Below are 25,830 nucleotides of genomic sequence, written 5' to 3'. Positions count from 1 at the left end.
GATCTAATGATAAACCTACCAACTAGAATAAATACTAATGACTCAGGCGTATTAGCATCAACTTGCATAGATCATATTTTGCATAGATCTTAATCTAACCGATTCATATTTAATAGATTATATTACCTGCCCATCTGTACCTGTTAACACAACTTTAAACAGCCAATACACCTCATGAACTGCATTTTCCACCTGCCAAAAGGTGATTAAGGCCTTTAAAGTGTGCCTGAGTGGTTATTTCTGCCTTAAAATTTCATTCTTGTCTATTATATATGACAGATTATAAGGTATGGTTGGATTGTAATCTGTTAAATATCACAGACAACAACTAAACCTTCATGGTTCATGATAATTGTCTTTGTGATATATTTGAAGTATATTTGAAGTATGCAGGTATGTGTATATTTATATATAGGTTATATGTATATATGTATATATGCATAGTTATATATAGAGGTGTATATTCAGATTGAGCATATGCATTTTATTATTGTAATGGTGGACCCCAGTAAACTGAGGCAGTGACTTATGGGGATTTTTAATAAACGAATAAACAAATAACACAGCACAGCAAATGGTCAGGTAATTTAAAAAAGCAGATTTAAGGGACATTTCGTAGTCCACTTTATAAATTGGTTAATATTGTGACTTGTTTTTATACCCCTGAAAACCCAGGATTACATATTCGGCAAACATCGAGAATAATGATGGGTTGCACTTCCCAGTTAACTCATAATTAATGTAGATGGGTTGTGTCAGAGGGGTTATGAATTTACTTTCCTCACAGCTTATCTGCCTGTTTCTAATTTGAAAGACAGTGTGTGGAAGAAAACAAGCTAAATCATGCTGCGAGGAGCTGTGAGGGTAGATGAAAAAGGAGTGACAGACAGATTACTTTTATGAGGAGAAATATTTCATGTGGAATATCTTTTTGCCTTTTTCTCCCTCTTTTCTCACTTCTCCGTCTCTCTCAAAGATGTCTGTCCTGTCTTGTTTGTATGCAGTCTAACTTTAATCACTGAGAAGGCTGATAAGTTGGTGTGTGTGTGTGTGTGTGTGAAGAAAACTGAGATAAATCCCAAATAGGCAGACAAAGAAAGAGCTGCTGATAACAAAGTTGTTGTATGGATTTATGGGAATGCCTCAAGGGGTGTTCTGATACTTAAAAATATTAGGTAAAACTGTGGCAGCCAGCCAATCAAACATGAGTCCAAGAAAGGGTCAGTTCCCTGTCAGAGCCAATCATACACAAGAGACTGAGCTGGGCTTCAACCACACTTCCTAAAATGCTTCTGTGCCACGCAAACACACATGCCCACTCACAGAGTGTAATGAAATGTGACAAGCCACGAGCTGAAACAGCCTGAGAAGTCTTAATATAACACCAAGACAGCGCTATAAACAGGTTATATATTTGTGTGTGGGTGGGAAATAAAGTTTGTGTGTCAGTGTTTGCTTTTTTTGTGTCTACATTTCTCTGAGAGGGGAGTAGGAGGGCCTGTCTGTCTTTTTAACTACATAGTTCTTGAGACCTACTAATAAATGTTTCTTTCAGCCTTGTTGATGGTACATTATCAGCAAACTGTGTTCCAGTAACACACACACACACACACACACAGCTCTTTAGGCTGTCAATCCTTTTGATCTATGTAATTATAGTTTACATCCATCAAGGGAAGGAAAGCTTCCAGTGATTTGAAGTGCTAATGTGGTGCAAACAGCCAGAGGGGGAAAAACATCTAATTCTGTTCAGCCCAGCTTTTAGCACATGTATTGTATGTCTATGTTTAAGTAAAAAATAGATCATTGAATTTCAATTGTTGAAGATTATCTTGTTAATTGAAAAAGATTAGAGCCAAATGAATTGAAATGTCTGACCACCATACTACATTCACCCATTTGTATTAATGAAATATTCCTCTAATATTGCAGCACGTTAGAGATGACATGAGACCATCTGTTGATAGTACTGACCTGCACAAGTGTGTCAGTAGATCACCTATTGCTATTTTACTTTAGTCCAATTAGACTGTGGTTATAATTTGGACACGATCCTCTCTTTAGTGCTGCTAAAAGGTGAAAGAAGAAGTTGAAGCAAGTTTACAACCATCCACAAAGAGTAAAGAAGATTTGGTTTCTCTGCTAAAACAGATCTCACACTGATTGCTTGACTTCTCACTCAAACCAGACAAATCAGCCCAGTAGGTCTCTGAAAAATTGTGCCTCTTTATGTTCTTTCATTCAGTCCAAAGGGCCATTTACTGTAATAGGTTTAGAATGTGAAATCCATTTGAAGCTCTCATAGATAAGTTCCTGCATGGAGACACAGTGCACTTCAGATCTGAATCTAGGAAACTCTTTCAAAGAAACTCTCAAATCCGATGATGAAAAACATTTGGCATTTCTGTTTCAAAGTTCTCATGGCAGTGCTGTATTCTGTGGGAGGTGACTGCAAAGATCTCACTGACAGCTGAACTTCATTTAGATAGCTTTGTGCTCCTTTTTAAGGCCAAATTTATGCTGCATTCGAGTGAAGTGCAAATATAACCAAGTGTTTCCACAGTAAACTCAAAAGTCTTTATTGTAGTCTGGAACTTCTGTTTGCTGATGTTGTTTTCTGTTTCTCAACTTAATTTCCCTCAAGGAGTCATCAATGAAATTTAGTCTTAGTCTATCTGTGTATGAGACCTCAGCACAACGGCTAACTAAACTGCCCATTTAAAAGTGTATCAAACACTAGACAAGACCTCTCTTATTACAGGATTCAGTTTCCTCTGCATAAATCAGCATGTTCAGATTCAGAAGCAACCCTTTTCTCCATTTAACCCCCTAAAATCCAATTTTAAGCCCCTGCACCTCATTAGAAAGGAATGAAAACATAGCAAGATGAAGAACAAGTAACAGACGTATGATAATTTAAGCAACGGATCTGAGTAATAACAGCAGTGAACGCCAATATCAAGTACATCTTATATGTAATGATTCTCTGCAAAGGCAGCTGGATCAGAGCAGAACAGTGGGCTGTCGATTACCCCACAGCAGGTATTAACAAGGCACTGCCATGTCTATGCTTAGATGGTACGGTTAGAATAGCTCAGTTGGAACAGACTAGCAGGAGGCCACTCTTCAAAAGAGTCAGACTTCATAAGAGATTTGACAGAAACGATCATAGTAGTGTATTGGTTGGATTGCTGCTCCATGCTGTTAAATTAGAATGTGGAACCTGTGTCTCTAAAATTCACATGTTGTTTAATGGCTGCTACAGATTTGTTGATCAGTTGATCTGTTGGTACTGTAGTCATGCTCTCAATAAGGATATCAAGTTGAAGTAGCTTATTGCTTTACAGCCACTGAAGTTTCAGAAGTTTGAAAAGCTGTAATGTAATTTAACAGAAACACTAATATACTGGCAGATCTCCACTTACAGACATATTGTGTTCCTAAAGTAAAAAAAAAAAAAATCCTATAACTTGCTGGGAAGAAGAATTAGAACTCCCTTGCTGGTACCTGTCAATAACATGTTTTTGTTGTTAACTCCTGTTCCTGAAGTCCACAGTAAGTGTGCTGATGTGTTCATCAATCATCTTTATATTTGTGTGAGGGCTGCATATTAAGGAAGAAACATAGATACTGCAGATGTCCATTGTGTTTTTCCTTAGAGGGGACATGAGAAAATTCTAATTTCATTGTTTTTGAAATGATTATGTCCTTTTAAGAAAAGACCAACTCCACATTTGTCTCTTTCTCTATGAATGAAATCAGTGTGTCTGAAAGAGCCATTGAGGTATAAAGCCCCTAATGACAAAATAAGGGGATAAACACAACATCCAGCTGGTCAAAATGTAGAGACTTGAATGTACTGGGTCTCATGCATAGTTGTCACTGTGGTGTGCATGACATTAGCAGACAGAGCACTACTACGATATATATTGTAGTAGTGCTCTGTCTGCTAATGGACAAACAGTCCTTAAAAAAAACATGTAATACTGCTTCAGAAGAGGCACTCCCTTAAAAGCTAAAATCAGGAAATAGGACTCTTTGTGCAGAAAATACCATAAACCACATAAAGATCGAATACGACTGATTGGAGCTGTACACTACAATATGTGCACTGATGCGTATCTGTGGCTGTTCTAAATAAGTATGTGTAAATCCCCCTGTCTGTGTACACTGTATACCTGTCTATACGCTCCACTACACCTCTGCACAGAGTGCTGCTCGTTATTGCTGGGGAACAACAAATTGAAATCCCAGATCTGAACTCTTGCTGGGGGCTATCAGTCCTCCATATAGTAGTCAGATCAGTTGGTAACCTTGTCTTATAAGGAAGGATGTATTTAGAAAAAAAACATTTTCCAACTTCATGGCAGACCGCAGGGTGCGAGAGGGATTAGGCACACCATCCTTCAAGTGGCAGGATCCCACTGAAATCCCCGGTGACAGCAAGTATCTGAACAAATCTGAGCAACAGACCACATTTTGGCAGGAGGAGAGGGGGGAATAAATAAAAGGAGAATAGCGGATAACAGGCAGCAAAGGGCAGTACACTTGCAGTGTTACAGCAGGAGAAACAGAAATCCAGTGTGCCAGAGGGCATCTTCCAGATGAGTAAGTGAAGAAGACGACGAGGGAGTGTAAAGAGACACAAGTGTGGCGAGAAGTGGAAGGCACTTCCAAGTTGTTGTCTATGCTGCTCAACAATCGTGTAGAAAAAGATATTTTCTCCATCCGTGTGTATACATCCTTCACACCCAGTATGTTCCATGTGTAGGTGGTTCCTCAGGTATACATGTCAGTGTTAATAAAGCATTAAAACCATCAAAAGATTCAAGTCTTCCTCATTAACATGCTGGCCTGGGTGACTCAAACATAGTCTATTTCTGTCCCTGGCAAAAGATCACAGGCAGATCTGTTTAATTGGAGCTGAAGAATCACTCGGAATCAAACACCATCTCCCCTTTTTTCATTCAATTATATGGGCCTCCATTACTGGAGATGAGTCATGTTCATTAAAGATGTCTTAGAATAGTAGCTGGATATATCTATGAGAGATTAGTTTTGGAGTGTATATTGTTCTGAGAGTTCAAGGGCCACTCTTAGACCTGAGTGTCAGAGTCCTCTGAAACAGTTGAAAGTTAGGATGCAGAGATTTAAAATAACATTGTGGCAAATGCTTTGAGTTGGTTCGATGACAGCATCCGGGTGTTTCGTTGCAGCAACATGCTATGCGCTAAGATGGCAACGTTTCGTTCCTGCATATTGACTGGTCAGGGGGGAGGATGACTTTTTCTTTTCTCTGCTTTTTTTTACCTTCTTTTTTTTCAGCTGTCTCTTTCCGTCTGTGCCCATTTCCTCTTTTTTCCCATGCTGGAGGTGTACCGCCATGTCTCTACCACCTAGGTGACAGGCACATTTTCTCTAGCTCACAGCCTTGAAGATAACCTCAAAAGAACAAACTGTCACCATGGAACGACAGGGGCAGGTGGCAGGGAGGAAGTTGGGCTTATATCAGGCATCTTTCAGTTCCTCAGTGACAGGAAAGAGTCTATGATGTACCGCTTGCTTCTATTTTCTTTGGATCTGGATGGTGTCAGTACTTGTGTAAGACGAAGTGAGAAGAGACAGGAGACATGGGGTTGAGATCAAAGGGACTCTGGAATGAAAAAAAAAGTTTTTTTTCCTCCTCTGCAGGGACATTGTTTCTGTTGCATTTGCTTAAAATGTCATCAGTGCACCTTTTTTCCGTGATGTTCCTGTGAATGTTGCAAGCTACAATATTTGGAGTGAGTGCTTTTTACAAGTTTTTATTTAGCAAGGCGGAATCACCTGCTCAGCCTTGTTCTTACACTGCTGATTATCCCAGAAACAAAGTGACATCCATTTAATTTGACTCTGGGATTCCCACAACACAATTACAAAGCCTGTTTTAAGTGTTTTCTTCTTCTTTCCCCTTTAATTTCAGCAGCTTTAATGTAGTTATTTTTCCAGAGAGTATTAATATTTCAGATTTGAACTGTTCTCAAAATGCTCTGATAGGCATCCCAGAGTGTTTTCCACAGAAGCATTTTTAAATCTTAAATAGAAGTAAAAAATATTTTAATTTAAGAACTATGACTTTCAAAAGAGGCCATCCACAATAAGATCAATCTCAGCAATTTTAATAATGAAGGACTTCCCGTAAGCATCACCAGCTGTCACAAAACACACACCTGTCACCGAGCAACCTTGGCAACTGCTGTGGAAAGTGTAATCCTCATCATTTAAAGCTGCCAAGTGCCCTGTTGTACCTTACATTAGTGGTGTGTGATGATGGCGAAACAAGGCCACATTTCATGTCTGTCTTCCCGATGGGACAGCAACTGTATGCTATATTCTCCAACAGCAAAGCGAGTATGTAGAGACTGAACATTGGAAATATCTCTTACAATCAGTTGGTGCATATTGTGGAACTTTTATTCATATAACAACATCTTCCTCTGCAGATGGAGTTTGTCCAGTTGTCATGGTACTGATGATGATTACTCTACAGACTTTTTGACCTGGTTGGCTTCAAAGATGAGAGCATTTATAATAATGAGGGAGAATGAGAACACTGAATGAGCTGAAACAACCTGGTGGTTAAAAACAGTCCGAATCTTTCCTCAAATCTAACACTGTGTTTGTTTTGATTTATTTTTCCAGAACAATCAAGGTGGAGGTTTATGACTGGGATCGAGATGGCAGGTGAGTGTCATTACAAAGACTGGACAGAAATGGGTGCTGTTAACATATGGGCTTTTTACAATAAAATTTGTATATATAGAAAATTAGTCATACAAAACATTCTCATCAGAGGACGAGTCTGCCTTGATGAGGATGTTTTATGCCCAGTGTAAAAAGGAGCCACAGTTAAATCCAATTAGCAAACATAAATTTCTTAGCTCAAACACAAAAATGTCCCATCCTGTCCTAAACGTCTGCCCTGTTATTTTGGACTTGGCAATATTTCATACTCACCGGTATTTCTCCTCCTTTGTTCTTTCTCCTAGTCATGACTTCATTGGGGATTATACGACCAGCTACCGCGAGCTAGCTCGAGGGCAAAGCCAGTTCAATGTGTATGAGGTGAGTAATTCCAATGTTCCCACAGATCAACATCATGTCTGCTGGCTCCTCAGCTGTAGAGTCCCTCTACGGCAGATATCCTGGATCCCATTCCTGACACGACTGACATTTCAATCATCACACATCACTGTTTCACTGTTTTCCATTACTTTAGCACATTTCTTTCCATGGATGGTCTCTGCTTCTCCAGAAAATAAATATGAAAAAGAATCACATAAAACATGTTTATAAAAGTCATTCCATGCAGCGCTACAAAAGGCATTTCTGTGGTATTTGTGTGCTCCTCCTTACTTTGTCATATAGCAATGTACAAAGGCCGTTTCTTCTGCTTGTGTTCTTCTTTTCAAAATCTGAGATTTATGCTGCTACTATAATCACCTGGAAGCTGACACAAATAGAAGTAACATGAAACAGGATTAATAGCAACACAATCCGGGGATTTAGAGTGATCGCAGCCCTTCCCTGTGTCAGGGGACACCTTTCTGTGTATTGTAATAACAAACAATATGACTCTGTATGCAAACTACAAACACAATGTTCCCAAATCCAAGATTAAACTGCAGGACCTGAAAGTGGATGAGTGTTGCCTTCGTTTATAAAAATCACCATTTTTATGTACAGAATAGAATTTATCTACATACAGCATTGATGACAGGAGAAAACTTTCCAGGTTTAAGGCTACTATCTATTATCAATCAATCTAAAAAAAAATACATATTTCTGTAAAGCAGTTAAAAGTCAAATGTAACCAGCAAAGAGGATATGTCAATACTTTCATGCTTCTTTGGTTTGGTGGCCTTCAGCACAGGACAAATACCTGTCTTTTAGATGTCAGCTCCATTATACGCCACTGTTGATTCCTCTCTACCTCCCAGTAAGACTGAAAGGCCCTTTAGTTTTTGCATCAGCAGATTGTTCAGTGTGTCAGACAAATTGCCATCCCTCCATGTTAAATTAGGGGCTGTCACTTTCATGCCTAGCAGCCACAGAGAATTGAGGTAATGAGCTGAGACGTCTTTGGTCTTTAGATTGACATTTCTCTCTTGTTCTAAGGCCAGCAGAATATTGGTAAAGTAAAGGCAAGTCTTGCACCTTAAGCCTGTTAATCCATTGCAAACTGAGATTTCTGTTTGTACCTCACACATTTAATAAATTGATTGACATACACGCAGGCTATTTATATATTAAGCGCTCCTTAGTGATCTCACATGAGCTACACAAACTCATATTACCCATCTGTTATTTCATTAACATGCTCCTTTTTCCACTTCCCTGCCTCAATGTTTGTTTCATCAGTCACATGGACAAAGTCATTGTTCAACCTGCCTACAAACTACATACATCTGTGCCGCCCACATGCATGCCATTGTTAACATTTGATGAACCGAATTAGAACAGAAATATATTGTAAAAATAAAAGGTGTTGATGTGCGCAAAAAAAGATTAGAAAATAGTAGTGAATGTGTGCAAAATAAAAATACATAGACACATGCTAAAACCTGCATACAAGAAATTATACAGTTATAATCACTGGCTTACTTTGGTTGGATGGCTATAGAGTGGTTACAGTTTTTTATTTATTTAGGCTGTATCTTTGGTACAGTTTTTGTCAGAATTTTAAAACATATTTCCAATGCTTTGTTATTGTTTTTATTGCTATAACAGTAGTATACAGGACATAGTTTCACACAGGTTTTCGTATTCTTTTACTTGACATTTTTACTCTTAACTCTTTTTTAAAATGTTTTTTAGGTGATTAATACAAAGAAGAAAATGAAGAAAAAGAAATATGTCAACTCTGGAACAGTGAGTATAATCACAGCAACGAATCAGGACAGTTTTCTGCGCTCCTTTTCTGTTAATGATTCCCTCTTCACAGTACATGTCATGCAATTCTTACATCTCTGGACAAAGATGTGCCTGCTATTCAGGGTATACAATAAAGTATGATTGATTATACATCATCTATATCAAAACATATTTTACCTACATTTTATTGATATGTTGTATGCTATAGTGTGACTGTGCATGTTTTCAGATTCCTGCTGCTTTTCTATGCTCTAAAATAGAATAGTTTCCTTACAAACAATCATACAAATATTTACAAATATTTCATAAAATCTAAAAGACAGTGATTGAGAGATATACCAGTTGTATGCATTACCTGTGTCTGAATGGCTGTGTTGAATGCTCAGTTTTTAAAATATCTCCTGATGAAGGACAGGGTCAGCATTGTGGGTAAAAGGATGAGCACTAAGGCATACTAATGTGTTTTCTGGCAATGCAAATGAATGTGCAATCAGACAGAAGCTAGCTAACATGTTTTAGTAAAAGTGTTTGAGGTGCTGAGCTGTAAGTCAGAAGGTGGAACTTTTATGCAGAAGGAGAAAGACATTAATGTGACCATCACGTCTGATCAAATCTCTCTCCTTATATTCCAGGTGACCTTGCTCTCCTTCTCTGTGGAGTCTGAGTTCACCTTCTTAGATTACATCAAAGGAGGGTATGTATGTATTTAAGAACAGTTCACACATATTTCACATATTTCTCTGTTTTATTTATATTTGCTCTGACTGGTGATATCAAGTCAATGCAGGAGGAGTCATTAATATTTTTCTTTAAATATTTTAGTGTTCTGTGTAACACAAATAACATGCTGAGTAGGCTGCAGTAGGTTCAGGTTCCAAAACTACTCTGTGATGTCATAATATGGCACCTTCCTAACTACTAGCAGCTTCAAGAAATGGACAACCTACATTCCAATTTCTAATGATTTATTTATAACAGTGGTATCCAAATCTATCATACTACTATTACATTACGTCTGCTTTTCTACTTAGACTGAGCAAAGTTCATTCACATATTATTGACAGCATTATTAACATGCACTCCTCTAACGCCCTTATCTTTCCTGTAGTGGCAGCACAAACATAATGTTCCCTAACCTATGCTGATTTACAAGTTCAAAGCAGGTGCTGTCTCCCAGTATTAAGAGAGGCCTGTTACAGAGAGTAACAGGCCTGTGACCTCACTTCAGTTTTAGCACTTGTGAATATCAAGTATTTCTCAGGTGAAGTGTACATTTCAAGCAGGTTGGGTTGTGCTTTCATCTGCACTGTCCCAACACAGCAGGTAAGCTGCCAGAGGTTTTATGTGCTGTGGCAGAGCTGACAAGTGTGACAGATTTCACTGACAGCTCCTGGCTTTGGTTGATTTATGATACAATAACCTTAAGATTTAGTGGCCTCACTTCAAAAATATCCTTCTCATCACTCTGCCGCCTAACATTACTCTGGCACTTACTGAATGACTTATTAGACAGCTGGTTCTTGCAAATGTGGAGCCTCGTACTCTTAAGAAAATGGATTAAAGTTCAGAAAAGCGTGTCACTTAAACTGTCCGAGCTCTGTGCAGGAAAAACAGGAAAAATGTCACTTCTTTTTTAAACCAGCCGTTAAAACTATATATATAAAAAATAACCAAAAACGATCCTGTGTTACAACTTTTTTGACAAGATCTGTAATCATGAAAGGACATAAATAATTTGACTACTCAAATAGCTCTAAAGCCTTCAACCTCAGAGGTGTAATAAAATGCTCATGGGGACGGAGAGTTTGGAACATGATGAGAGGGCAATCATCTGTATGTATTATGACTCAGAGCACTTATATAAGGTTAATAATTCGAACACTACCATTTTCTAACTCAGAATGAGAATTAGGGTGAAGTAGTGTTGTAAAATATGGAGCCAGTTTTTTTATTATTGCTCACAGTGAAACATACCAGCTGTTCCAGTGTTAGAAAGCACCAAAACAGAAAGGAGGACTAAAAATACGATCTGGATTTGGACTGAGGCCTTACATTTCCTGAAGTTACCATTTGAACTACAACACAGCAAGATTGATGATTGTGTCATTGTGGCCAAGTGTCAAGAAGGATTATTGTACAAAGCTTCACCAGAGTGACAAGAGTCCAGAAAAGATGTCTTTTTCTGACCTTTATCTCAGTGGTGGTACACACAGATTGGATGGGGAATCCGCATGCTTCAGACTTCCAATAGGAAAACGCCTTTTAAATAATTTATTCACAAAGACCTTATGAATTAATAAAATGAAATTTAATTAATGCCGAGGTTATCCGGGTCAGGCTGTGGCATATTCTCTGTCCCCACCCCGACCGGAAAGGTTAATGTGAATCTTTAACTCATTGGTTTTATTATCATCCTTTTGCCATTGTCTCTGGTAAACTCTCATAGATAATCCGAGTCCGTCGTTTGAGTCCCCAAAGGCCTCGTCTCATTGTCTTAAATTAGCAAGAAGAGGGGAGTGCTTCATCAGCAGGGAAAATTGGATTATGATTTGCTCTTAAGTGCTCCGTCGGTCTAATTGCTTGTTACCAGGCATGGTGTCTCACAGACTCCTCAGCACCTCCCGCTCCTCCTCGTCGAGGTTAAAGTCAGATAAATGGAATTTAGTCTTTTAAATCACATCTGACAACTGAGAGATTGCACTTTGTGTCTTGTGCACAGTTGGTAGTGGCAGCGAAATTATTAAATATTGACCCAGACTATACCATGCTATGAAATGATCACTGTAAATATGTTCTACATTTCTTTTAGGAACACCCTTTTCAAGAATGTGTGTGTGAGCGCTGGATAATGAGCCCTGGCATGTTGGTATTGCTTGTTGATTTTTTTTTTTTTTCATGTCCTCCTCTCCATCCCTCTTCTAGGACGCAGATCAATTTCACTGTGGCCATCGATTTCACAGCATCTAATGGTGAGCGATACTAACAGCAAAGTGTGTGTTTGGTGGGGGTAAAAAATAGATAGTAGTGCTCTTTGACTGTGGCATGTCCAATTTCAAAATCAATCACACAAACACAAGCAGACAGTGTGGGCACACAGACCACACATACACTGTATGAGTGATAGCATTTTCATTCCTCCTAAATCCTCTGTCAATAGACTCTAAATGGACATAATATCTTTTAGAAATAAACATAAATGAAGCAAATAATACAGCTTGACATCACAGCATACTTGAGTCTATCTACAAGTTTAAAATGAAGGTGATATGTTTCGCCACTCCCTCGAGGGGCTTCGTCACTTTTGATTCAGGAGATCTAATATGACCTAGATGAGTCTTCATAGACACACTTCAGTGTAATTACACTACATGTGCTGTTAATTATGGCTGAACGTAAGGTTCCAGCTGATCTATTCATATGAAGGAGCTCTTCCGTGTGAATTACAGTTATTAGTGAAGAAAGTGAATTTCCCATTTCTCTATTGATTTCAGCTAACCTCACCCCCTTAATTGTCCAATTCAAGCTTACCAAGACAGCGAGGTAATGCAGGCCTGTTCACATAAATAACCCTGGGTGCTACATGCTGCTTGCTGTGGCTCCATATTTCCATGTCTGTCATTTAAAATGCTGAGTGTAGCTACTTGAAAGCTTCAGCCATGTAGCTTTAACCTTTTCGGATGATATCATACAACTGCTTCAGAGCCGGAGACATGCTTCCATAAACCTCACCTAAAATCAGCTATAGTTTGGATCTTCCAAAATATTAGTACAAAGACACAGAAACTGATCTATTGAGCTTACACTACAAGTAGCTGCCTCATTTTATACTACCTAATCATTACACACTGCTAAATTAAAGCAAAAAACACTGTGATGGCATCTACAGTGTACAAACTGCAACAGCTGCAGCTTCTTCACCTGTCATTTTTTGATGCTTTGGTTGGTGTAGCAAGAGCAAAGGTAGAAAAGAAAAGGATTTGAGAGAAAGTATAGGTTTATTCTTCATGGTAACAACATCTGTGGTGTTATCCGACTCCAGATGGAGACAAGGATCGATTTTCTAAATTAGAAATCCAACATAAATTGCATCAAAAACATATTTGAAAGTGACATAAATCAAATGCAAGATTGCAAAGATCAACAGTTGTTGCTGCAGATAGGGGTAAAAAGAGTCACATAATAAACCGTCAGTTTCTCTTCTAATGCAGGTGTTGGTCAGGGTGACATAAGTGGTTGTTGCACTCTGGAGTTTAGATAAAATAACCTGTTTTACATCTTGTGAACACACAGCCTGATGACAGATGGTAAATAATCAAATGATGAGGACCTGTTACCCACAACATCACTGCAATGACACAATCATTTTCTGAAACACATCCAAAATATCTCAGCTGAGACATTAATACTGAATCACATAGTGGTGATATGTTATTAGAGATAAGATCACAGAAGGTCACAATTATTGAAATTTAATTTCTTAAAAACCTGTTCTATGCGTCGTTTGATAGTAAGTTAATAACACAATCCTTAGAATGAAAAGCAATGCTCCACCATCTGAAATACCCATCAGGTACATTGAAGATGTAAATGATGTTAACTGATTTGTCAACAGGTAACCCATCCCAGTCCACGTCCCTGCACTACATGAACCCCTACCAGCTGAATGCCTACGCCATGGCCCTGAAGGCAGTCGGGGAGATCATTCAGGACTATGATAGTGATAAGATGTTCCCAGCTCTAGGCTTTGGAGCCAAACTTCCGCCTGATGGACGGGTGTCTCATGAGTTTCCACTGGTGAATCTCGACTATTTTATATCTATTATCTTTTATCATAAAACCAGTTACATTTTGAGAAGAAGATGTGTTTTCTCTGTTTCATGAGTGTATTCATTAAGTGGAAATACCATCTGTTTTCACTGTTCAGAATGGAAACATGGAAAATCCGTACTGTAATGGCATTGAAGGCATCTTAGAGGCATACCATCAGAGCCTGAAGAGGGTGCAGTTGTACGGCCCGACTAACTTTGCTCCTGTGGTGAACCACGTTGCCAGGTGAGTGACTGAAGTACAAGCCTTGATGATATATGCACAGATGTGATTTGTGGCTGAGAAGTTGCAGACATTACTGACTGAGGTGCACCAGAGAAGCCACAACAAAAACCAGGTCAGGTTTCCAGCTGGAGCTGATCTGAGATCTGTGATGCAGGAAGGAATTCTGATTATAGCATTGAATCCAAACATTATTTGTGGGGTGAAAGTGGCTCATGAAATTAAAATTTAAAAGCACATTCAAAATACAATTCATTGTTCTCTATTCATAGCACCATAGCATTTTGTTTCATCCCTGCAGATTTTCCTCTTGTAGCAACCTGCCGTGCTTGTGATTCATTATTTTCCCATTGTTTATATTCAAATGCTAAAAACAGTGAAGAAACCCACACAGCCTACCTCACAGGATTACTCTAAACAGAGTATATCTGCAGAGAGCAGAAGCCATTGTTCCGTTGAGTTTGAGAATACCAGCAGACCTTTATCATTAATAATAAAAGAAGACTCATCATTATTCATTATGTGATTATTAAACTGATCATAAAACAACATAAAACAGTTGAAACACTCTCTTCTAAGCTGCTAACTGTCTGTGACACACAATAAACAAGCTTTGATGTGCTTGAACATGAATTTTGATAAGGGCCTGTGAAAGTGTACTAACATGTCACTCAGTTAAAAAAAGAAAAACTAGGCCAACTCTGACAGGATCTGACTGAATTGTTGTGGCTGTGACTCTTCACCTCTCTTTGTCACTGTGTCCTCCTCCACCTCATCTGTTGAGCCAAATCCAAACAATTCTCCATCTGATTACACACAACACTCTGTGGTAATTAAAAATGTCATTCTGATAAAAGCAAAGTCCACTTTTTAAACTGTGGCATCAAGCCATTTCTCTAACCAGTTAGTATTTAGCATTTTAATAGGTGAACTCTTATAGAAACAAGCAGCATAAGAATGCTTTGATTTGAATCTTGATTGCTTTGATTAACCAATGCGTACCTGTGACGCAGTTTTTTTTTTTATTATCTGAAGTACTGAAATGACAAAGGACATTTTTATTGACTCTGCATGTGGTGGGAGGGAATGATAAGGCATAGATGTTTCGATAAAACCATTAATAAATCCTTGTGTCAGTCAGATTTGTTTTTGTATTAAACAGATAACACAGCATCCTCTAATGTGTGTTTGTGTCTGTATGTGCAGATATGCGGCGGCAGTGCAGGATGGCTCTCAGTACTTTGTACTCCTCATCATCACAGATGGCGTCATTTCAGACATGGCCCAGACCAAAGAGGCCATTGTAAATGTAAGAATGAATAATATGTATACAATACATAATATGTAAATAATACATCTTTGTAGTTGAAGAGCTGAAGATGACAAGAGTGCCATGCTAAGCTATTCCAAACAAACAGCAGTATGACTGTATATGAATGTTGGTGCAGGAGGCTTTCTGGTCTGATTGAAAACCATTATCCCTTTTGGTGATCCTCTCTGGTTACACTTTAAAACCCTAAAACATCTTGAAAGAGCTACCTCTGACAATAGGTAGTGGCTTGAGGCTAGAATCCCTTTATATTTCTATTACCAGTGAACACGCCCCTTACAATTACACCAAGCTCAAACTGTGACCCCCCATATATATTATTTTGTCTGACCAACAATCCCAAGCTATTCAATAATCTTAGAGGCGTTATTTAGTCTATTGATAAACAGCTCAATTATTGAAATTGCCATTCAATAACTTACCTAATTTCACTGCAGTCCACAGCCAGTGTAATAATGACTGCACCTATCTGACATTTTAAAGGTTTGGAAATTTGTAGATTACTGTCACTACAGATATTTGTATCAATTAAGTAAAAATATGTTCTGTTTGTGCCAGAAGACTTTAAACAGTGAATAAAAGACATGGTGACTTATTCCTCAGAGCTTTCCCTAAAACTTGTCCTTTTTCCTGCCAGCTTTAAATAGCAGATGGCTGCCTTCCTTTCCTTCCCCTTTTTTTCTTTTTCTTGGTGTCTTCCTCTGTCCTCCTCCTCCGCCTGCTCCTCCTCAGCCTGCCGCAGGCACAGAACACCCAGCAGACTGGATTTAAAGGGAATTTGCGACTGTTAATCAAAACATTAGAACAGCCACACCTTCCTTTTAAGATCTTGCCTGCTGCTCTATCTCACTGCCTGCACTCCTCTGGTCTACTGATGCTTGCCACTTCCTTTCCTTTTGCTCTCCACGGATCCTGGGCGAGGGAGGACACAGTACTGAGGTTATATAAGTCTTTTTCATATTTATTTATGCTGGAAGGTATCTTCAAGAAAGACCTTAGAAACAGAGCAAGAGGAAGTGATAGCTTGAATGTGCACAATTCTGCATGAACATCTGGAGAGTGGGTTTTTGTGTACGCAGGGGTTTTTAATGTGTTTGGTCACGGTGTGGACATGTGCAGGATAGTTTGTAAGTGTCCATGCCATTAAACAGAAAGGAGTTTTATCAGCCACAACTGATTCTGCTATGCTGCAGAAACCCACCTGTCAATCACCACTTCTTCACTTACAGCTCGAGTCTCTCCGCTGCCTCATTTCCTTTCTCTCTGTGGAACCATGAGACTCCCTCGCTCATAAATACAAAGACTTTAGCTGTCGCTCTCCATCTTTTTCCCCCTCTCACAGAGCTACATCTCTTTGTCTTCATCTACTCTCTCCATACTTGTGTCACCATATTCCGTGTATAACAAATCCTCCGCTATCTTTGATTTCTCTCCTTCTTCTTCTTCTTCTTCTGCTTGTTATCTGTCAGTGCTTTGTGCTTCATCTCTTTATCAGTGCAGGGACTCTCCAAAAGCACTTCACTTTACTTCAAAACCATTTTCCATTGATTTACTCTGAACTGGTTGCAGGACTTGTTTTGTAAGAGGTAATGGGACACCTGCTGATGGGAAATTGAGTTTGGAGTGCAGAGAAGAAATGCTGAATTTGCGAGTATAATGTAGGTACAGTGTGTGAATCTGTTATTCCTTTTGATTTTATGATTACCCATTTGATTGTACCAATATAGTGAGTCCAGCAGCAGCTCCTTCATCAGGATCTCCAATACAACCTGATAAAACAGAAAATCAAGATAAATGCTTAAACAAATCAATTTTAAAACAAATCATCATATAATCAATTTATCACTGTCAACATTTTTAATATTTTTACATTTATAATAATATTTATGATGAATACTAGATCAACATACAGTATGTCAAGTGCAGTTTTCTTAGAATATTTATACACAACCACTTTTTTTACCTCAAGGGAAGGTTGAAACGGTCAGATTTTATCAGATTTAATCGCCTAACAAATTGAGCTAATATTTGTTTTATAAGTTGGCTAATGGAGCCAAGCCCAGGAATGTAAAGAGGTAGACTGTGTTTCCAAACAATGCATTAAAACCATAAAGAGTAGGGTAGAGGTGCTAATATGACCCCTTACTTACAAGTCATTTGTGTTACGATTAAGTCAGTGTTACAGTAAATGGATCACATAATGATGTGGATGTGTTGTGCTTGGTTTCCAGTGTGAAAAGTGATGTCATGTGGAGATATCCTGAGCCTGACATGTCTTGCCATAGGCTCAAATGCTAAGCTACAGTATGGTTAAAAAAATCAAGAAGTCTGAACAAGTCTGACAGCTAATTACTTTTCCTTTTTTTTGAATGACATTAATTCAGGCAGCACGAAGGAGCAAGTAATTTAAACTTTAGATGTATAATTGCCAGACAGAACAACAGCTGGTGATGCATTTATAAATGTACAGTGGCCCTGAAGGTCAAAACACAACTCATCTTGTTTCTGATTGGACAGAACCCAAGCTAAAATATAAACTGATGTGATTGATTTTTTTGCTGCCAGTCAAGAAATGACACTTTGTGAATGGTCAACTACGCGGAAGTGTCTACACTGATGCACTTGGACAGAAAAAGAACAGAACAGAAAACTTCTGTCCACATTATAAAAAGAATTGTGTTGTTGCCAAATTTCTGCATACATTATATGTATGTCCTCTTTCAATATTTCCAACGTGGCTTAAAACTTGTGCACAGACACAGTTGAGTAGAAACAGGAAATGACCTTAGACTATCGGGTTCTGTCCAATCAGAAACAAGAAGTGATGTCCCTATCCTTTCCATATTCTGAAATGTGGTTGTCTAAATTTGAGTGAGATGAGGAAACATTTTTATTAATTGGCAGTCACTTCAATTGCAGATTAATGTGGTGTCTTGGCAGTTGCATGTGCTCTATGACTTCTCACAGCCTAACAGGATTGTAATGATTTATATTTACAGCAACTAAAAATAAAATATTAAAAGGCAGTTCTAACAAATCACAGCATCCCGGGCAGTCATTGCTCCAAACACAAACCATTAAAGTATGTTTGTATGTGGCACATATCAGTGCAGAGAGTGAGCTGTTGGAGTATCAAGTGTTGATTGACGGTTTGTTTTGTTGTCTCATTAGACTGGCTCTCTCAGGGTGACGGGAGGATGGCAAAAGTGGGGCATGGTGGATTGCCAGGTTATTTTTGGTGCCATTTGATGTTCTGATGTGTGAGTGTGAGTGAGCATCTTCAGCTATGCAAACACACACACACGCGAGTGTGTGTGTGTGCACATGTGTGGGAGGACAGGCACTGACAGGAGTTGTGTTGAACACTGATAATCGCGTTGATGTGGCTGAGGCAGTGTCGACAGAAACTGCTCTCGTCCCTGTAGCAATATGTGGTTGCCTGATTTGCCACAGTGTGTTTGTCTGGTGCCAGAGATGAAAATCTTCTAGATATGACTGCTTTGTGAAAAAAAATGTGACTCCAGGAAACTTATTATTTGATAGAACAGCAGTTTTTTAGCATCTATCTGTAAAAAGAACCCTGTTTACAGATTTTCAATACATTCCTTTAGTTATGCCTTTTTCCATTCAATGTGAGTATCTTAATGGAACCCAAGTGATTTCTGGGATATTGCTTATTAAAAAGGGGATAGACATGGGATCATAATGACATTTATTCCCCACACATTTAATCAGTTAATGCTTAAATTAAAGAGAGAGAACAGAGCATACGACATTGAGATCTGGGTTCTGTGGGTTCATATATGTTGGAGCGCTGCTTGCTCTTGACTCTGGCTGCATGATGTTATATTACTCAGTTGTTTTATAAATGCTGATTTTCCACATGCTGTAGGGTTTGCCTTGGTGCAGACATTTGTTCTCCACAGTATGGAGACTAACCGGTGGGTCATCTAAAATGAGGTGTGGCTTGGGAGTGGCTGGGCGGGCGAATGAGGAAGGTTGCTGTAGAGACTGAAGTTGGCACCTCCTCCCTCTCCCTCCTCTCCTGGCTCATAAATACACCCCTCCATCCGCCACTATGTGAGACCCTATCAAGTTGTCTGGCAAAATATTTGTCACTTTTACCAAATGTTTCCGTTTAGCTTCACCCAGCTTCTTAAAGTTTTAAAGTCAGCACACAGTTGTTTCTGCAGGTCCTGGCTGTACATTCAGAAATAAATTCCATCATACATTTGTGTGAAAAGACTTTGTGTGAGCAAGGAGCTATGGTCAGATAGAATTGTCTGCATTCGCCCAACAGGTGATTCTGTTAGTGTCGTCGCCAAGTATAATCTCCACTCCTCAGCCTGATAACAAGTAGCCAGGAGCAGTCATATGATAGAAAATTGGATCTGGGATAAGGAAAGCAGAGAAGGAAACAAGTATGAGAAACAAGTCAAAATTTCACCAGTAACTCACAGCATCAGCTTCTTTCTCTGACTTCCTGCCTCACCTGCTTTTTCATTTCCTCTTAGTTAAAGGTCATACAGCTAGTTAAAGGGGGATACAGAACATTAGTGTGGTTGTAATCTGTGTGGGTGAGCATGTAACGGCTACAGTGTCATACTGTCACAGTAATGAGCAGTAGAGGTCAGCAATGATGTGAACAACTCTACAGAAAAAGAAATGTGAACATGTGCCAGGTGTCTGTTAACACATGCTCCTTTTTTATCTGTCTACAGGGTGCCAAGCTTCCTATGTCCATCATCATAGTTGGAGTGGGTCAGGCAGAGTTTGACGGTACCGTAACTTTAATCTAACAGCAGCATGAATATAATTATTAAGATAGATTTATGTAAAATTTAAAATGCAGCAGTAGAAACTCTGAATCTAAAAGTGGTGCTCTGACTATCTTAACACTGTGTACATTAATCATGTTGGTTAAACAGATTAAAACATCACCAATGTAGCCTTTTGTCTATCACAGCTACAGCCAGTGCTAACCTCCCTGGCACTAATTTAGAGAAATAGCAGAGAGATTATTACTGTACAAACTGATCTGAGTCAGTAGAGACGGGGGTGCGTAGGTGGATGCAGACATAATTGTGGAAGAAATGGCTGAGGTTAATTGCTGGGTTTGTGGCGTTTAGTGCTGATGATTCTAGATTGTACAGAGTTTATAATGAAGGACTTATTAGTTGATTAGACATGCTGTAAAAAACAGATTACAGTGGTACAGCTCAACATCCCTCTCCCTGCAAAAATGCATCCCTGCTTTACATGAATCAGTCTAAGAGCAGCTTTCTTTACCGGGAATCAGACTGTATGTTGTGTCTTCCAGCTATGGTGGAACTGGATGGAGACGACATCCGGATCTCATCGAGAGGGAAATTGGCAGAAAGAGACATTGTTCAGGTGAATACAATTTCACAGTATGGAAGAAACCTTCAATGTATTCACTAAGTGCTCGATTATTGTATGAGTTCCCCAAACTGGGACTGCTGATACAAAGAAATCTACTAATCAGCCCTTTCAGCATGTGTGCTTTTATTGCCATGTAGAATCCACCTCATGAAGTGACATATGAATCAAAATGTCTCTGGAGTGCCTGAAAAAAAAATCTTATCCGTTCCTGCAATGGAAAAATACAGGATGTCGATGTTTGACTTTTAGTCAGCACTCCTGCAGCCAGAACTTTCACCTCCACCGCTCACACAGTACGAGTCAGTTGAGGTGCCACCAGGTGGAGCTGATGCTACATGTAGACAACTAGCCACCGGTCGCTCCAGTCAGAGAAAATTCCATTTTTGTCAGAGGTGTCCTCCCTTCTCACTGGTGAAATTGATTTCTTGCTTTGATGGTTATTGGACATTTTTGAAAGCCCTAGATCACTGACAGTGTGCAGGATTTAGGTTTAAATAGAAGGAAACAAATGTATGTATTAAACCAAATGTAAGGTCTGTAGCAGCCTCTGGCTCTCTACAGTTCAGCACACAGAACAGCTCACAGCCATTATTGTTCTCTTTCAGCATTTTATCACAGTGGTAAACAGGAAATGAGGGGAGACAGAGGAATGCATCACACATTCAAGTCTGAAATCAAACTGCAGGGCTTATGTTCCTTATCGGATTTTTTATGACTAGGCTTATGTGGATCACAATCTATAGGCAACAGTCCTTCCATATTCCATATTTCTAGATGATGCTGTTATCTCTGGTATGCTGGTACAGTAAAACACCATCTGTTCAAACTAGCAGATGAGGACTTCAATATGGTTACTGTGAATTCTCATATCAAAAGGTTTGGTGCTATGTATGCCACTCTTAGAATCCATATGTGTCTTACTCACACATATGCAGCTTTCTAATCGTTCTGCTTCTAGAGAATACATTTGCTGCTACACAGACACAGCACACTTCCACATATCTTCCATGGTATTGACAGTAATGCTTCATTTATCACCAGATGAGATGCATCAGCATTTTCCTAGGACAAATAAAATCCTATCAAATTATATTAGGGAAAACTAGTCCTTTCAGTCAGGCTGATTCATTTCCTCTCACTCCTAAAGCAAGCCAGAGCCCAGGATTAGTGATGGATGAGCATCTTAAAGCTTGCAGGATCCTGCAAATGTTGACTAACACAGGGGCTTAAATATGGATTTCTCCATTCACTACACAGCCCTGCTTCCAAGACTTACACTTTTATGCATTTTCAAAAAGTATTCTGAGCTTTTCAGTGGTCCAAAAACCTTGATGTCAGTGCAGCACAATCTTTATCCACATTAGTGTAAAGTTGCTGTCATGTGTAATCATTTTACATTTCTTCCTCAGTTTGTTCCCTTCAGAGATTATATGGACCGAACAGGTAACCACGTGCTAAGCATGGCACGGCTCGCTAAGGACGTGCTAGCAGAGATCCCTGACCAGTTCATCTCTTACATGAAGAGCCGGGGGATCAAACCCAATCCAGCACCACCTCCGTACACACCGCCCGGACACACACACCACCACACACAGATCTGAGGTCCCCTTTTGTCTTTTCACTGAGGACTAACAGCATGCAGCAGCCACCTTAAGTCCAGAGGGAACTCTGCTTCCTGCTTTTTTTGGTTCAAGTAGGAGACATGCACCAGGAAACAGGTGTTGAAGTTTGTGCTGTACCTTTCCAGTGACTATACTGGAAAAGTAGTTTTTGTTTTTCTGTGATATATTTCTTTGGTTGGTTTCTCTTGCGGAGAAACTGCAAACCTTTCAGGACTCATTGGTGAAAGCCTTTTAGGCAGTGACTGTTTAACGTCTAATTTGACAGCAGGTTGGTTCAAAAGGTCATGTTGTGGTTAAGACTTGTGCCTGTCTGTGGTTGTTTCTCTAAGTGTATCAGGACATGTGAACTTTGACCTATGCCTTGCTCGTCAGTCATTGGTGTGGCCTAATAACAGTGATACTTTTTAGGCACCTTTTCATGTCTGGAATAAGTTTTTATATTTGGGGATTATCTTCATATCTGCTAAGGCAACTGTTATGATGGAGGAAAAACTACAGGAGTGTAGTTTACAGTTTATTACATTCATCATTAATCAGGCTACTAACACAGAATGTCACATCCTGTAAATGTTTATAAGAGCATGTTGTATGACAATTGAATTTCCATATCCCAATATTTATTCTAAAATGTTATTTAGAGTGGCATGAACATTTGATAGATCTGTTTTAAAAACCATAAAAACATAATCCATTCTGAAGTGGTCACCAATTTTTTTTAATATATAATTGCATATGAAAAGCACAATCTTTCTCTATAACAACTCCTACAATTACAATGATGCTACAGAGCTAACTGTTTTAAAGCCTTCTGATGGAGCGTATTTGTTGTTTTTTTAAGAAAGTACACAAATGATTTTTCTTTTTTGCACTCAATACAAAACGTTTGATGTTGGTAACCATCTAACCTCCAACTGATTATAGGGTTGAGTACCATTTACATTTAAACCTTTACCTGGACTATGCCAGGCCTTTTATGTAAACGATTACATAATGGAAGTGTTTGCTAATGTCAACCAGCTACTGTGGGTGTGATCTTCTCCATAGCAGGACGACTGATATTTTGGTTTGTATGTGTGTTCAGGAAACCAAACAAAAAATAGAAAACCTCCAGAAAACAGCATATTATTAAACCACAGAGCTGTGGTTAGACTATCAATTAGACGTAATGGCCCACAAGCCCACAAAGCTGTGTAGCAGTTACTTGGAGATATTTCTTCAGGTGCCATTGTATGCTAATGGCAGAGGTATTGGCTAAAATAATACCTCATTTCCCTTTCTGTTTTACACTAATTAACTGACACATAGCAGACAGTAGGGTAGCTCAGTAACATTCTGGCTGTGGTATGATCCCTTACACACCACCTCTGCACCTCCACTGACAGTGGAAATCTGTGCGGTCCCTGTGGTCACACATCAGCTGCCACATAACCTCCATCGTTATAAACTCTTCCCTCGAGATGTTCATTTAATGCAGAGCTGTCCTCGCTGCGCTGCACCATGAGTATCTAGTGACAGATAGTTCAAACAGGGTCTCAGAGCTTCAAGATTTATGTTCATTACATTTAACTGTTCCTTCATGTGTAAAATGCATTAGCAATCCATCTACAGCACAGGATGAGGAGGGACCCTTTCATGTTAATTTGGTGTGTGTGTGTGTAGCCTCATACCATCTGTGACGTCAGTTTAGTGTGAAAAAATAAAGACAAACTGGCTTCCACGTAGCAAAACCAATTTTACGGCATCGGTAAAGGTTGTAATCTGAGATTCCTCCTTGCACAATGATGCAATAATAATCCCTGACAGTCCTGTAATGTGTTGCCTTACAAAATAAATTGCTCTTTAATAACATACATTTAATGCTTTCATGATTATGCATGCATGATATATACAGAAAGTAGGATTATGAGGGCTATAACAAAGCAGAGAATACACCGCATCACAAATTGCATTGTTTTCTCTCCTCTCTTGCCTGTCATCTGATAGATTACACAATATGCTGAAGTTAAAAGTTAAATACTTCTCACTGTTTATTATAAGCAATGTCACAACCTTTGTACACAACTTTGTTCGTAAAAGGACAGGACACCTGAAAGTATGCATGCTGAATAAAAACTTTTACATCTTTACATTTCCACTCCTTTCCTGAGAGTGGCTTCTCTAACTTGGACCAAATGCCCACAAATATGGTTTGTGGATATTTGATCCTAGAGCAGCATGGAGAACAATAATGGATAATATTTCTTGCATATTTTTATTTTTCATACATTTCTTGTGCCCACTTTTTATAAAATCCATATATTTGTTTGAAAAACAGCAGCCCTGATGTTCACTTGCACCATTCCTAGTTTGACAAGCATGTTTGTCACTGTGCAGCAGCAATGATTTTGTGAGCAGGTGTTTGTGTAGTAAAACTTTCCACCATTCACACCCTCATGTGGCCCTTTTGTTTCTGAGGACACAATCAACCAATTCTCCAGGCGAACACACAAGGACACAGAAGCCATCACAGGAATGCTAATGTGTATTTAAGAGACATCTTTTCCCTGTTGTTAATCCTACTTTTAGTTTATCTATTCATGTCACATTGTTTTTTGGTGTTTTGTGACCGAGCTCAGCCTTCATGTGTCCCACACTGAAACTCTGATATTAGTAATAAATGAGAATAAATGGTGTCTTTTCCTTTCAAACAAACAAAGCAGAGCTCATCAGAGTTAAGTAAGTTCTATTCACGTGTCTAATGTAGCAAACTATAGGCCTTAATGATGTGGAAGGCAGTCATTCCTTTACATATAGTCCTGTACTGAGAAGCGTTCAACTGAAGAGTGTGGTGGAGGAGAGAAAATGAATGGTGTTCACAATGGGAAGCAGTCCTCTGGTTGTTGTTTGTGTGTAAACTTCTCTTGGAATGTAAAGTTTAACTCCTTATCTCTGAGAGGACTGCTTATTGTACATGTTTGATATATTTTTGGAAACATTACTGTATTAAAGATATTTACTGATTTATTTTTGAGGTTTATATGACAAGCCATGGCCCCAACATCTATGTCATTATGGCGATTCCTCTTTAAGCCCTGATTTACTTGTATAATAATCCATTGCATGTTTTCTCTCAGTAAACATTGTCACCATCTGTAAAAATAAACCAGCCCAGCCCAAACAGATCACATGCACTCCTGTGCCAAACATGGCCATAACAGTGGACTGTATGCTATTTCTTCTCTCTTGTGCCTGGTTCTTTAAACATTTCTTGTCTCAATGGTGGTTAAAAACAAACTGTAGCTATTTTGCATGTTACAGTTAACACTTTTTTATTATTCAATTTTTTTTGTCACAGTTTATCTTTGTTGGTTATATCTCTTGAGTTTTTTGATTTGCATGACTCCCAACTTTCTGTTTAATGGGGTTTTAATTGTACATGATTATTGTCATATGGTGGGTTGTGAAATGCTTTGTATTGGATTGCCTTAAATGAAAATTAATTAAAAAATGATTACTTTTATAAAAGAGCTTGGA

The 25,830-nt window shown here is 38.9% G+C and overlaps 1 protein-coding gene across 1 annotated transcript in view; it reads left to right on the top strand.

Moving 5' to 3' along the window:
- Positions 1–25,571, top strand: part of LOC114435631 (copine-5) — a 93,127-nt gene extending 67,556 nt beyond the window's left edge. Inside the window, 11 exon segments of the mRNA XM_075353404.1 lie at positions 6,682–6,723; positions 7,029–7,104; positions 8,857–8,910; positions 9,546–9,607; positions 11,836–11,882; positions 13,526–13,707; positions 13,838–13,965; positions 15,169–15,271; positions 20,014–20,071; positions 20,613–20,686; positions 22,105–25,571. Of these exon segments, the coding sequence (XP_075209519.1) occupies positions 6,682–6,723; positions 7,029–7,104; positions 8,857–8,910; positions 9,546–9,607; positions 11,836–11,882; positions 13,526–13,707; positions 13,838–13,965; positions 15,169–15,271; positions 20,014–20,071; positions 20,613–20,686; positions 22,105–22,296 (1,018 nt within the window). The 3' untranslated portion in view covers positions 22,297–25,571.
- Positions 25,572–25,830: the final 259 nt, after the last annotated feature.

This window comes from Parambassis ranga, chromosome 5 (assembly GCF_900634625.1).
Source record: "Parambassis ranga chromosome 5, fParRan2.1, whole genome shotgun sequence".
Lineage (NCBI taxonomy): Eukaryota > Metazoa > Chordata > Actinopteri > Ambassidae > Parambassis > Parambassis ranga.
This window is presented reverse-complemented; position numbering and strand designations above follow the sequence as displayed.